The 13421-nt window shown below is 42.8% G+C and overlaps 1 protein-coding gene across 1 annotated transcript; it reads right to left on the reverse strand.

Annotated features, from left to right (window-relative positions):
- Positions 1 to 4221: 4221 nt before the first annotated feature.
- Positions 4222 to 8480, reverse strand: LOC107105867 (b(0,+)-type amino acid transporter 1-like). The gene is made up of 3 exons (XM_015405913.1): positions 8371 to 8480; positions 6186 to 6273; positions 4222 to 4455 (listed from the first exon to the last, which is right to left on the reverse strand). The coding sequence occupies exons 1-3, from the start codon at positions 8478 to 8480 to the stop codon at positions 4222 to 4224; spliced, it is 432 nt and encodes a 143-aa protein (XP_015261399.1).
- Positions 8481 to 13421: the final 4941 nt, after the last annotated feature.

A 13421-nucleotide genomic window follows, 5' to 3' on the forward strand; every position in this document is an offset into this window, starting at 1 on the left:
CACCTTCCAGGTGGTGCTTGGAGATCTCCCAGATTTACAGCTGATCTCCAGCTGACAGAGATCAGTTGACCTGGAGAAAATTGCCTCTTTGAAAGGTGGACTCTATGGCATTATACCCCACTGAAGTCCCTCCCCTCCCCAAATCCCCCCCTCCATAGGTTTCACCCCCAGAATCTCCAGGTATTTCCTTACCTGGAGCTGGCAACTTTAGGATAAACAATAGGAAACTGGTCAAGGAGACTGGGAAACCAGGCCTTCCCACCATTGTTTCCTCCTCCTTACCTTTCCAGAGGAATTATGATAGGTCAGATTGCCAAAATTGTATCATCTGAAAAAGGCTTCACTCATTTAGTCTATTTAATCTGACTGTAACCTCTTATCACTGTCTCTGGTTACCTCCTCTTTGTTCTCTTTATTCCTGTGCTTGTTAATCCAAACTTTGATTGCCTTGGTGATATTTGGTTCCTTCTTCTGCCCCAACATGCCTTTTCCTGTCTTCGTACTGTTCACTGCTTATTTTGTGATATTTTGAAGCTCCTAGAACATTTCCAAAGCTCTCCTTAACTTAACCCTCCTACACATCTGCCTACTTTCTCTTCTGTACCTCACAGTTCTCTTGACTGTTCTCTTGGGACCATATGCTTAGCAAAGAAAATAAATCTTGCTATCATCGCCTAGGCATAAGCCCAAGCTACCCACATGCTCTCATGTCACAGCAGCTTACCGAAGAAGAAAAAGATCTCTCCTGTTATGGAGATCCATTAGGACAACAGATGCATGAGTGTAGGTAGTAGCAGAAGTTATGTACAAGCCAAAGTATGAATCATATTTTGGAGAGGCATCATACCTTTTATATAAAGTTCTGGGAGGAACAAATGAGAAAGATTTGACCACTGCTTTTCTTGGCTAGCTGAATTAAGGAGAGAAAAGATTCAGATGAGGTGTTGATATGTGCATGTACACCCATTCAACCCTGGCACTTGTTCAGCTTGATAGGCAGGTCAGTCTTAGAGTCCTACTATGTCAGTCCAGGATGGTGTTAATCTTACACAACTAAATCGAAAGCAAAATACTGCCAGTGGAAAGCAAAGGTGATGGCCAGCCACCATTTTGGTCAACAGTTTGTAGGCAGAATCTCTTACATCCCTACCAAGTTGGACTCTTCATCAGCGGTAATAGTGTCAAATGGTTCTGATGAAGGGGAAACAGTGGTTACAGTACTGGGGTTTTTAAACAAAACAGTGTGAAGAATGAAATATACTAAGCAGAGCAATCCTAAAGCCAGGGTTAAAAGAGAAATGAAGTCTCTCTCTAGGAAAATTGCCTTTACATGCATAAATGAAATGAATTAGTTAAATTTAGTCTCGGCTCTGGCTCACAAACTGTAGGCTGGTTTTGCTGGACACTTGGTGAGGCCTCTCCGCAAACTTGGAGAAGCCATTTTTCCTCACAGCCACAGCAGGCGAAGTTCCATAAACCCTTAGGATCAAAGGTCCACACCAGAAGATGGCCAGGTACCCTTCTCACTCTCCACATGTTTGTGTCCTCTCCAACTTCTTCCACACCCCAAATGTTTTAATGTTTGTTGTTTGCTGCCTCGCGGACACAATGGCCGAGTTCAGACTGGCAGTTTGCCCCGATATAGGCACGTTTCAGAAACGTTCCACGACCGGATTAAAGGGGCTGTTCACACAGGCACATCTCAGCCCGTTAGGGTTGCCAGGTCTGGGTTGGAAAATACCTGGAGACTTTGGGGGTGGAGCCAGGAGAGGGTGTGGTTTGGGGAGGGGAGGGGCCTCGGCAGGGTACAGTACCATTGGTTTCACCCTTCCAAGCAGCCATTTTCTCCAGGGGAGCTGATCTCTGTCAGCTGGAGATCAGTTGTAAAAGCGGGGGATCCCCAGACCCCACCTGGGGGCTGGCAACCCTACAGCCCGTCTTGTAACGCTTCACACCCGAGTTTAAAAGATACCTGGTGAAAGTAGTAGCAAACCCTGGAAAGCGCGATTATCCGGACCAACAAAGTGTGAACGCCAAAAGCCGTGTTTTCCTTATGCGCATATCACCAAATTGCCAAAAAGAAAGCTGCGCCTTACAGCCGTGCCTCCGGACCAACAGTGTGATTGGTCCCTTGCACCTCCTCCCGGTATGCTCCCGCATCAGTCGCTGCAGTGTGAATGGGAAAACCCGGAACAGTTTGTTCCGGCTCTTTTTTGCCACGGCTCCCTCCCGCTTCAAACTGCCAGTCTGAACTCGGCCTATATGAGTGGAAAGACAGCATAGAAATGTTTTAAATAAAACAAATTCTTCAGTTGTTCATAAGTGATTGCCTCATACTTCAGTGATGGTTGGAAACCATTAGTCCTTGACCCTCAGGTGTTTTCCAGATTGCCTTAATATTCCATTTTCATTCCCTAATGTTATCAGGTTTTTTTTCTTGTTTCCAGACAACTTTGTTAACATCTCCGTGCTGTACCATCTTTCCTTATCCCCCCTCCTTTCTTTCCTAAGATAGTTTCCCCCATACTTTCTTTTTTCCAGTGTGGAATGAATTTGCAAGATAGCCTCCTGCTTGGAATCTGAACATTTTTTCTGCTTCCTGGATTGCCACTCAAAACTCACCCAGAAAGGGTGAGTTTAGGCATTGATTTTTTTTTTTTAATATTTGCATGCCAGTGCTGAAATGTTTCAGTGCTGGAGGGTGCCTGCACTGAAACAGTCAGTCCCATTGGGAGGCAATCTTCAAGGTGATTGGTGGGGGGGGAGAGAGAATTCTGCAACTCCAGTTCCTTAAAAACAGGTTCTTGAGATGTTTACCAGAATAATGCCGAGAGAGACTGAAGAAGATACACATATTAATCATAACCCTCGGTGTGGGAAGGTAGGGTGGAGGAGAGAGTAATATTCTGGCTACTTTGAATGCCCTGGATCCCATCCTTACTCCTCGCTTTACACCATTGTAGACATACTGAAGCCAATGGGCCTACTCTCAGGTAAGGGGATTGCACCCTGCCCATGTGTTTCAGAGCAGGCTTGGGTGATGCTGACAGCATCTGAAGTAAGGCCCAAGGAGGAGGGGTCTTTCATGGAGCCTCTCCCCCAAGAGAGGGCACAGGCACTAGAGACCAAGGCAGGCTCATCCTGGAAGTGTGGTGGGCAGGGAATGTACTTTAACAGGGATTGCACAGCCCCCTTCGGGCTGCTGAAATTCTGCAGTGGTTCAGCACATCCCGCCGCCCCCCCCCAAAAAAAAAACAAATGGAGGGAAAACCCAGAAAAATTGATCCTCAGTATAAATGTGAACAGATGGAACCATGATAGGGGAAATGGGGGGAAATGTAAGTGCGAATTGCACCAATAGTGCAATCATCGGAACTGCTGCAACACCCACGAAAACCCTAACGGTGGCTGCCATCTGGGAAATGCCTCAGGCTCCTCTTCCCTCCTGTTGCCAAACGACCCCCACGCCCACCATGTGTAAAAGTCCTCTTCCTCTGGAGGGCAGTGTTCCCAAGCCAAAACCTACTATTCAAGCAAACATTCTAACAATAAATAAATATTTTGCAAGGCTTACATTTTTATTCCAGCAAAACCGAACTAATGTCTGGGAAACCTGAGGAAAACCTAACTCTGTTTTCAAACAGTAGATTGATTAACTATCTCACTCTTTCTGAAACAATACGTTCTAAAGTGAAATTGTTTCTCCAGTCTCATACACTGTTTACACATGTATATACTTTAGTCTTGAGCATAAGACCAATTTTTCCCCTTCTAGAGAAATAAAGGGGGTTTTTTTTATTTACCTCTGGTCTCCTTCTTGATTTTAACCATCAGGAAAGTTTTTTCTATCCTAATTACCAAGGCAGGGGAGAAGTGAAGTGTACCTCAGCAATGTGCCTAAGGAAGGTGGGAGTGTATACATTTAAATATTTGTATAATTTACCTCATGGGTGGCTAGCCTGTAGAAATTTTTACCAAGTACTTCTAGGTGAGTTCCAAAGCAATTCTCTGGCCACCTGGTTATTTGAGTTTACCCTGTGATGGTGGTGGATGAGGGACGCTGATACTTAAATATCCCCAAAATAAACAGTGCACTACAACAAGGAACATACTGGATTTTATTACGCATTGTATATCTCGCAAACTAACAACCCTCACAGTTGCTCCCACTCAAACTCTCTCCCCTCCCAGCTGCCCCATTACAATCATATGGATACTAAATCAGTCCACATTCTTTTCAGCTGGGGCAACTTCCAGAAGCAGCTGCAGATGCAAAGTGAAGCTTCTTAAGAAGCCAGGATGATATTGGTAGTACACCAAGGGGAAATAAAAGAAGACGCCACTGAAAATGAAGAGGATGACATAGAGGAACTCAGTCTGAGGCTGGTCAATGATAGGTGCCAGTACAAGGTAGACAGATGTCACCAGCACAACTATTGGGATGATGATGGGTACCTGTGTGGAAGCAGAACATATATTTATGGAAGGCATACTGTCAGGGATATTTTTGGGTAGCACTCAAGTAGCTCTTCAAAAATATTTCCTGTTATCCCACATACATGACCAAAACTTTAACAAAGTATTGTGAATCAGATTGACAGTGTAATCCTAAACAGAGTTCCATCCTTCTAAGGCCAATAGGTGTTCGTGACATTTTGTCAAATGGTTGGTTAGGCATGAAGTTCAGTTAAATGTTTGACACCACTGGGATAGAAGGGTTAGAAGGTTGTAAATCCATTTAGGATTCCACTGTGTATCACAGTTTGACAACAACCCTGTCTTCTGTCCTCAAAACTTCAAACCAACATGAAGATAAAATGGAGAGGGAGACAGCGTTGTAAGCTACTTTGGGTCCCCATTGTGGAGAAAAGTGAGATATAAATAAAACAAGTAAATAATTAAAGATAGCTAGGAGATACAAAGTCCTGAGGTCAGATATGCCATTGCTTCCTGGCCAAGTACAGTAGCAAAAATAACTAACAAAATAACACTGGCTTTCCAATAGTTTGCCAACCCTTTGCTCCCCCAATTCAACAGTTACTTCTGCATATAATAACACACAGGTTCCATTATGAATTTTCTGCCTTGCAAAACAAGCTCCCACAAATCACATTCACCACAAGCTGCAATTCAACTTAAATAAGGAATGAACAAATAATTGCTGTCTTTACATGTACGCCTCCTATCCCCTCCTCCTCTAGCATGTGTGGCTACATTGACACCATTTCTGAACACAAGTACCTTGGGGAACCGCAGACTGCTAACTACAGGGTGGGCATAAGCGTACCCTGAAGTGGGGCAGATGCTGGTACCCACGGTTTCTGGCAGAGCTCACTGCTGCTGCCCCCTGCCCACATTGTGCCCCTCCCCTTGCTGCTGAGTGCTAATGCTCCTGGTGGCCACAGAAGCGGTGCTACCAGCCACACACACCAGCCAGCGCTGTTGGGGAAACGGCTGCAGGTGAGGCACATGAGCATCTGTGGTGGGAGGGCTTGTGAGCAGATGGGGAAAGGATGCATAGGCAGATAGGGGAGGCACAAAGCTAGGTGGGAGTGGGGGGCCTGGAAGTGGGCAAAGGAGGGGAGGTGGCCCCCAAGAACTCTCTGCCCAGGGCGCCCCCCACCCTGGAACTGGCCCTAGTTCAATCCACACAAACTAGGGTTCTAAACTAGAGTGAAACCAAGGGTTTGGTCAAAACTCTAATTCACTGAAGTGCTCGCAATGGGATGTCATGATGATTTTGAAGCTTGATTCAGCCAGGAAAAGCTCTGTGCAGGGCAGGGGCCACGGGCGGTTCAGTGGGAGAGCATCTGCTTGGCATGCAAAATGTTCCAGGTTCAATCCCTGGCATCTCCAGCTAAAGGATCTGGCAGGAGGTGATGTGAAAGGCCTCTGCCTGAGACCCTGGAGAGCTACTGCCAGTCTGAGTAGACAGTACTGACTGTTGATGGACCAAGGGTCTGATTAAGGAAGCTCCATGTGTTCGTGTTGCCGGTCAGAATAGAGGACAGAAGCGGATATGTACCTGAGCACAGCAACTAAAGGTGTTTCTGCCCAGCTGGGGTTTAATTGCAGAGGTAGCCTCTAAACCAAACGGAGCACATTTTCACCCAGGTATTGTACTCAAAAGCATCTTGTTGAACTGAGTATATTTATAAATGGGCACAACTGACGTTTGTACTCACCCTGTAAGACCTTGGCAGTTCTGGTTTCTTAATCTTTAAATACAGGAGTCCAGCTATAGTTATACCATAGAAAAGCCAAGCTGTGAAACTGAAAGAGAAATAACATATGAAGCATCCAGTGCGCCCTCTAAGCTGTGGAGTCTTATGAGCAAAAATGGCTCTGTGTGATTCTCTGGCATTGAAGTTATGAGCGAGCGATTTGGCTACTGCATAAATTAGTTTGTTCTGCAGCCACCCTTCCTGAGCTAAGACAGAAATCTGTGCGCTGGAGGCCCTAGTTTTGGTTATGCGTGAAGTTTAGCTCACACTAATGCATCTTAGAGGGAACACTGGAAGCATCTAGTCCATAAGTGATCATGTAATGGATTGGATCCAGTCAGCTTTTTGATTCAGTCTGAGCCAATTCCCCTCCTTTTTAAAATATAGCTCCCATGACCCCCAGCATAGCCTTTATTGGGTGGTGAAAAGGTCTTTCTCACCAGCATAAAATCTGCTTGGATCCAACCCAATAAACTGGTTGCTGTTTAAAAAATCCTAGTAATAAAAGATCACAAACTTTGCATAACAAGGGCCGGAAGAACTTTTAAAATTCAAAGATTAGATACTCTTTGCAACCATATGCACAGCTCATTTAAGACAGGATAATGGAATTTCATGTTGCTGATATCTCAACTCATTTTAGTTTTGTGTGGTAATTTTAAAAGATATAATCAATACAAACAGAGTGGCAAAAATGTATCATGTGAGTAATGATTTGCACATACACTTGAAACAAATGAAAAGCATTTTCTGCCTCTTTATATTTGAAAACCAGTGAATATACTTATCTTGGGAAGATTATGGACAGTGTGGGATGTAAAACAAAAGACACAAGAAGGAGGGGAGGGAATCCAAAAAGAATTGCATTAAGAACCAAAAAGTTAAAGAAGTCAGAATGTGAGGGCCCAATCGTTCTATATTTAAACTTAAAACACATTATTACATACTATTTGCTCCAAACTGCATCTAAACAAAAAAAATTTGGACCAGCAGAGAAAGGTACACAACTGAATTACCATTTAAGACACATGTACCTGACCAGGGCAGCAGGTTATTTAAAATGAGGCCTCTGAATTATATCTCTGAATTATATCTCTGTCTTAGGTCACAGATAAAACTATTTCAACTTGGTCCAAGTTTAAGAATAACTGTACTATTATTGTAGTGTCTGGAACTATTGTGTAACAACATTGTAACATTGTAACTGATAATATATTTTTTGTTATATGAAGCTAGTAATTTTCTCATTATTGCTAGATCCTACGTTTTTTATCTACCTCACAACATTTAGTATACTTGTATTGCCATCCTAAACAGTTATAACCCTTCTGTTGACTTCCGTTGACTCAGAAGGCTGTAACTCTGCTTAGGACTGCAGTTTTAAGTTCTTTTCCCCATTCTTTCAATACTCAAATTGGCCACTATCAAACAGATACTGAAAAACAGTTTTGATTTCTAAACGAGGGTCCGACTCAAACAGGGTTGCCAGGTTTTCTTCGCTCACCGGGGGAGGGGGAGCTCTCCAGGAGTGTGGAGGGTGGGGCGAAGTCACGACCTATGACATCTCCGGTGTGATGTTGTCACTCTCGTGTGACATCATCATGCCAGGGATGTTGCGCAGGTTGGGGGCTGTTGGGGGCGGGGCTTCCCACCACAGACCAGCTGGACAGTGGTAGGCAGGAGCCCACCAAATTGGGGCATCCCCCGCTCCCACCTGGGCACTGACAACCCTAGACTCAAACTTTGTCCTGCTGCTTCAAACCAACACGGCTACCCACCTGAATCTAAATTTGTATGTTTTATGGGAAACATATAGACATTTGCATTTTGGTCTATGTGGCTGTGGAAAATATGAGTTGGATTGGGAGAACCATGACGCAATACATGGAGCAATGTACCATGTAGTTTAGGCCTCAGATGCTACTATAACTCTTGATTTCAGTGAGCTTTGGCATACCTGGTCCTGCATAGAGCTATTGCTAATACATTGCCCAATAGTAAACCAGATGGATCCCCAGTTAGACTCTACCAAGTAATTTAAACCCTAATAATCTGTAGCAGTGTAGGATTGTGAAGAAAATATAATCCAAACAATATTAGGAAAACAGAATTGTAGAGTAGTAATGAGAGTATAGTGCATACTCACCTGAAAAGGTTCACTATGTTGCTGAAACTTCCAGGTATAATCATAATTAAAGACACTGCTGATGTAAATATGAGAGCCGGAGAAGGGGTGAGGCGTCTTACATGCGCCATTGACAGGATGTCTGGCTGCAAATCAAGATACAAAGCATAAAATAATAAGAATGTATAATTTTCCTTTTTGACGTCAGTAAAGTTTTCTCCAAAATTCAGATGTCAGACTTTAGCTAGCTAATGAGCACTTAATGTGAAAGTTGTGTTTTAAGGAATACAATGAATTTAATGTGATTCTTCCCCCCCCCCACCCTCGGTTGTCTCACATTCATTTCATTTTGAATGTTACTGTTTTACCCAACATCCCTGCAGTACTGAGCTCTTACTGTACAAAACAAGCAGTTCCGACCAAACATCCTTGGATGGAAATTCCTCGGATGACAATAGAACAAATATGTGCAGATGCCTCCTGTGGTTCCTGTGTGGTTTGAAAGTCTCAGATTTTGCAGAAGGCCCAAACTAGCACCAATAATCAGAGAACTTCCAAACATTCCCTAATCTTCTATGGGAGTTTTGTACAGCTTGGATTTCAACAACAACAACCCTTTTCTGGCTGGGGAAGGTTAGAAGAGAAGAATGGTTAAAATCATATCAGAGCACAAGGGGGCACCACTGGTCTGCTCTAAAATACCTTGACCACTAGCACAGTTGCCAAAAAGGCTGGCTATCACTGGCACAGCATCAAGCATCATCTTGCAAAAGAAGGGGGGGATAGGACTTATGCTAATAGCAGGCAAAAGAAAGGAAAGAAAATCTGATAGTAAGATGTGAGGTGCCACGAAGCTGACTTGTTACTTTTTAAATAATAATAATAACAATAATAATAATGTAAAGAGTCCATTACAAAATGAGAATTTAAAATCCTACAAGAAGAAAAGAAGAAGAGAGCTCTTCTGAGTCCAGCTCTTTCCATACATGCCTTCAGGGGAAACTGGTGACAGCAAAAGCAGGCAGCTCTGCTGTGTGAACCCCTAGGCAGCCAAGGCACCTGGAATGGTCATTTATCAGCACCATTTTTAGTCATAATGACCCATTGGAAATCCACCAAAAAAATCTTCTTTAGACGTATTTCATTGTTCACTAGAATAAAAACTGTTAAGAGAAAAAAAATCTCAGCCTCAAAACTGAGGTGAGGAAAAACACAGAGAACAGCAGTGGAGTTCTCTCTCTGTGGTGACAAACAGAGAACTGAGGGAGTAGCGCCCCTCCTCCTGGTCATGTGAGCGTTTTGGCAGGAAAGCACCAGAGGGAGAAGGGGCGCTCCTAGTCTATTAGAAAGCTTGGAAATCTTTTCCATGGCTGGTCTGCGACTGCACAGTCCCCGTGTGGGACTGCCCAGAAGCCACGATGATGAATAACAGTTATAATTAAAAAGTGAAGGGTGGGCATACATGTAATAATTATTGGTAGTATGGGAAAACAAAATTAGGTATTGAAGCATCCAAAGGTGTGCATGGATACATATACCATAGATACCAACACAGAACTCATGTTATAATTGCAAACCTATATGACTGTGATGATATCATTATCAACAGGCTGGCTGGCCTCTCTGCAGATGAAAAAAGCTGCAAAACCATGCAACCCATAGACAAGATAGGAGTCTCTACATAGTTAGGATATCTCCCCAGATAGGGTTGCCAACTATGTGTTGGGAAATTCCTGGATATTTGGGGGAGGGGCCTGGGGAGGTTTTACGAGGGGAGGGAGCTCAGTAGCGATGTGATGCTACAGTGTCCACCATCCAAAGCTGCCATTTCTTTCAAGAGAACTGATCTCTGTAGTTTGGAGATAAGTTGTAATTATAGGAGAATGTCATTCCCCCACCTGGAGGTTGGAAACTCTTTCCCTAGGTTTTCAGAAAACTGGGTCATCTAAATTTACCAAAAAAAAAATAACTCTTTAAAATTGGCCTCATGAGGACGGCAAAGGCTCTGTGAGATGTGGGATGGTTACAGAAGTTTAGAATTAAAAAGAGGAAGGGGAAATCAGTCTGCTCAATCTGCTTAAAGAATTCTGGGGTGGGAGATACTGAAAGGTGGGGTTTTTCATATTCTTCTTCCCTCCCCAGTTCTTCACTAGCTCCCAGCATGAGAGTTATACAACAAATTTATTCACAGCAAAAAGCCAGCACGCTAATACAGCAAACTAACTCAAACTAAATTCATACAACCACAAGCATAAACGATATATATAAAATGAATATCAAATAGAGAATGCATGTAAAACCTGTAAAGTCCTGTAACAAATTACATCTATTCGTCTTTCATGATGAGCTTTCTAGTCCTTACAGCTAACAAGCCAAATGTGGCAAGTTTAGCTGTAACCTTGAGGCACCTACTTTCTAGAAGGTTCTTCAGCAATTGTATCTTTTTTAAAAATATTTTTTTTATTAAGAAAAACCATAATGGGACAGCAATGAAAACAGGCACGATACAAAACAAATGTAACACAAACATATCACATTAAAGATAAACATAACCAATACTATCAACTTAACCATACTATAGCCGCCTAACCTCTTTACACATAAACGGTGCCTTAAAATGCAAAATATACAGATATGGTGATTGATCGTGACAAAAGTTAGATAAACACATCCAATACATGTGTAATGAATGAATGTGTTTAAAATCGTAACCAGGGAATGTATGCCTCTTTGGAAGGAAGAATGTCCTTTTCTGACATAAAATTGAGAACCGAACAAATTGCAACAAATCGTGTATAAGCCCTTGACGTTTCAACATTGGTATTCTGAGTAATTTGAGTCAGTTTTTCTAAAATAAATTGGTACCAGATTTTTTCAAACCATAGTTGCAAAAAGGGGGAAGAGCCAGATTTCCAAACAGAGACAATTGTTAGCCTTGCCACTGCCAGCAGCTTGGAAGTGGGCCAACGTGGTTGTGGCCGGATCTGCACAATCAAGAAGAGACAATTTAGGACAAATCGATAAGTTTTGATTGGTGATTTCATTTATTTGTCCAATAACATCGCTCCAAAATGATTGTATGATGGGGGGGGGGTTTACAGTAAATTAGCAGCACCTGTGCAAAAAGAAATGCAAAGCATGGTTGTGGAAGCAGTGGGTCCAATTAAAGCTCAGATGGATCAAACTTTATGACAAATAACACAAATAACTGAGCGATTTACAAATAGTATGCAAATTTACAAATAGTGCAAATAGTAAAAAGGATATTATAGCTTTGGAAAAGGTGCAGAAAAGGGCAACTCGAATGATAAAAGGGTTGGAACACTTTCCCTATGAGGAAAGGTTAAGGCGCTTAGGGCTCTTTAGCTTGGAGAAACGACGACTGAGGGGTGACATGATTGAGGTTTATAAGATTATGCATGGGAAAGAGCAGGTAGAGAAAGAGGTACTTTTCTCCCTTTCTCACAATACAAGAACTCGTGGGCACTCCATGAAATTGCTGAGTGGTCGGGTTAGAACAGATAAAAGGAAGTACTTCTTCACCCAAAGAGTGATTAACACTTGGAATTCACTGCCACATGAAGTGGTGGCGGCTACAAGCATGGATGGCTTCAAAAGGGAATTAGATAAGCATATAGAGCAGAGGTCCATCAGTGGCTATTAGCCACAAGGTATAGATAGGGACTCTGGGGCAAGTGATGCTCTGTCATCTTGGTGCTTGGAGGGGTCAACAGTGGGAGGGCTTCTAATGTCCTGGCCCCACGGGTGGACCTCCTGATGGAACTGGTATTTCTGGCCACTGTGTGATACAGAGTATTGGACTGGATGGGCCTTTGGCCTGATCTAACATGTTCTTATGTTTAAGTATTTCAAAAACAGGTGGCTGAAAATTCAAAGGATATAGCGGAGCTGAAGAAAAACAATTAGAAAACAGATAAGAGGATTAAAGCGGTGGAAGAGGACACAAGAAGGACGGAAGACAAACAACGGGAATATGAACAAGAGCTAATACGATTGCAGGTGGCATAAGTGTCAAGATTCCAGAACATTCCAGAGGAAAAAGATGAAGACCTGTTAGGGAAGATGGCCAAGTTACTGGCAGACCATATGGACATGGAAAAAGATGAAGTGGAAAAAGAGTTTGATCAAGCATTTAGAATGAATTCAGCCTATGCAAGACGGATGAAAGTTCCACGGGAAATACAAGTACGCTTCTATAAGAGGATGGTAAGGGACAAAGTATTGAGGGAAGTAAATGCAAAACAATTAATGAAAGATGAAACCGAAATAAAAGTTTTGAAGGAAATTCCCTGGAGAGTTATGGAAAAAAGAAGAGAATATTCTAAATTAATATGGCTACTGGAGAAAAATGACATTCAACACAGATGGCTACTTCCAAAGGACTTAGTTTTTACCTATCAAGGGAAAAAATACTGGATCACATCTATTTTTAAAGCGGAAGATTTTCTAGGAAAATATGGGGAAGAACTTGGAATGGGAGAGGAGAAAGAAGAAGAAGAAGAGGAGGAAGGGGAGAGAAAAGAAGAGGATCTACAGGTGGAAGGAGCAGAAGCCAATTTTAATCCCAAAGAGAAGAGACCAGGCTGTCCGAAGGAAATCTCCGATTGGAACGCGGTACTGGACAAAGGTGAAAAGACACCAACAGAATGGCAAAAACAATGGATAAAGGGAAACTTAGAATACTCCCAGTAAATGTAAATGGATTGAATGGACCACAAAAAAGAAGAAGGATTGCATTTATACTCAATCTCTGTTTCCTATTAATTAGCCATTTTTTGATCCACAAAAAGACTTGTCCTTTTATCCTGTGACTATTGAGCTTACTTAGGAGCCTTTGGCCCCTGCCATACGGGGGGAAATTGATGCGGCCAAAGTGTGGCTTTTTAAAGACGCACCAAAAAAGAAGAAGAAGAAGAGATTGGATTTATACCCCGCCCTTCACTACCCAAAGGTGTCTCAGAGCGGCTTACAAACTCCTTTCCATTCCCCTCCCAACGTGAGGTAGGTGGGGCTGAGAGGGCTCTGACAGAAACTGCTCTTTTTCAAGAACT

Source organism: Gekko japonicus, unplaced genomic scaffold, assembly GCF_001447785.1.
Source record: "Gekko japonicus isolate JY-2015 unplaced genomic scaffold, Gekko_japonicus_V1.1 scaffold260, whole genome shotgun sequence".
Taxonomy (NCBI): domain Eukaryota; kingdom Metazoa; phylum Chordata; class Lepidosauria; order Squamata; family Gekkonidae; genus Gekko; species Gekko japonicus.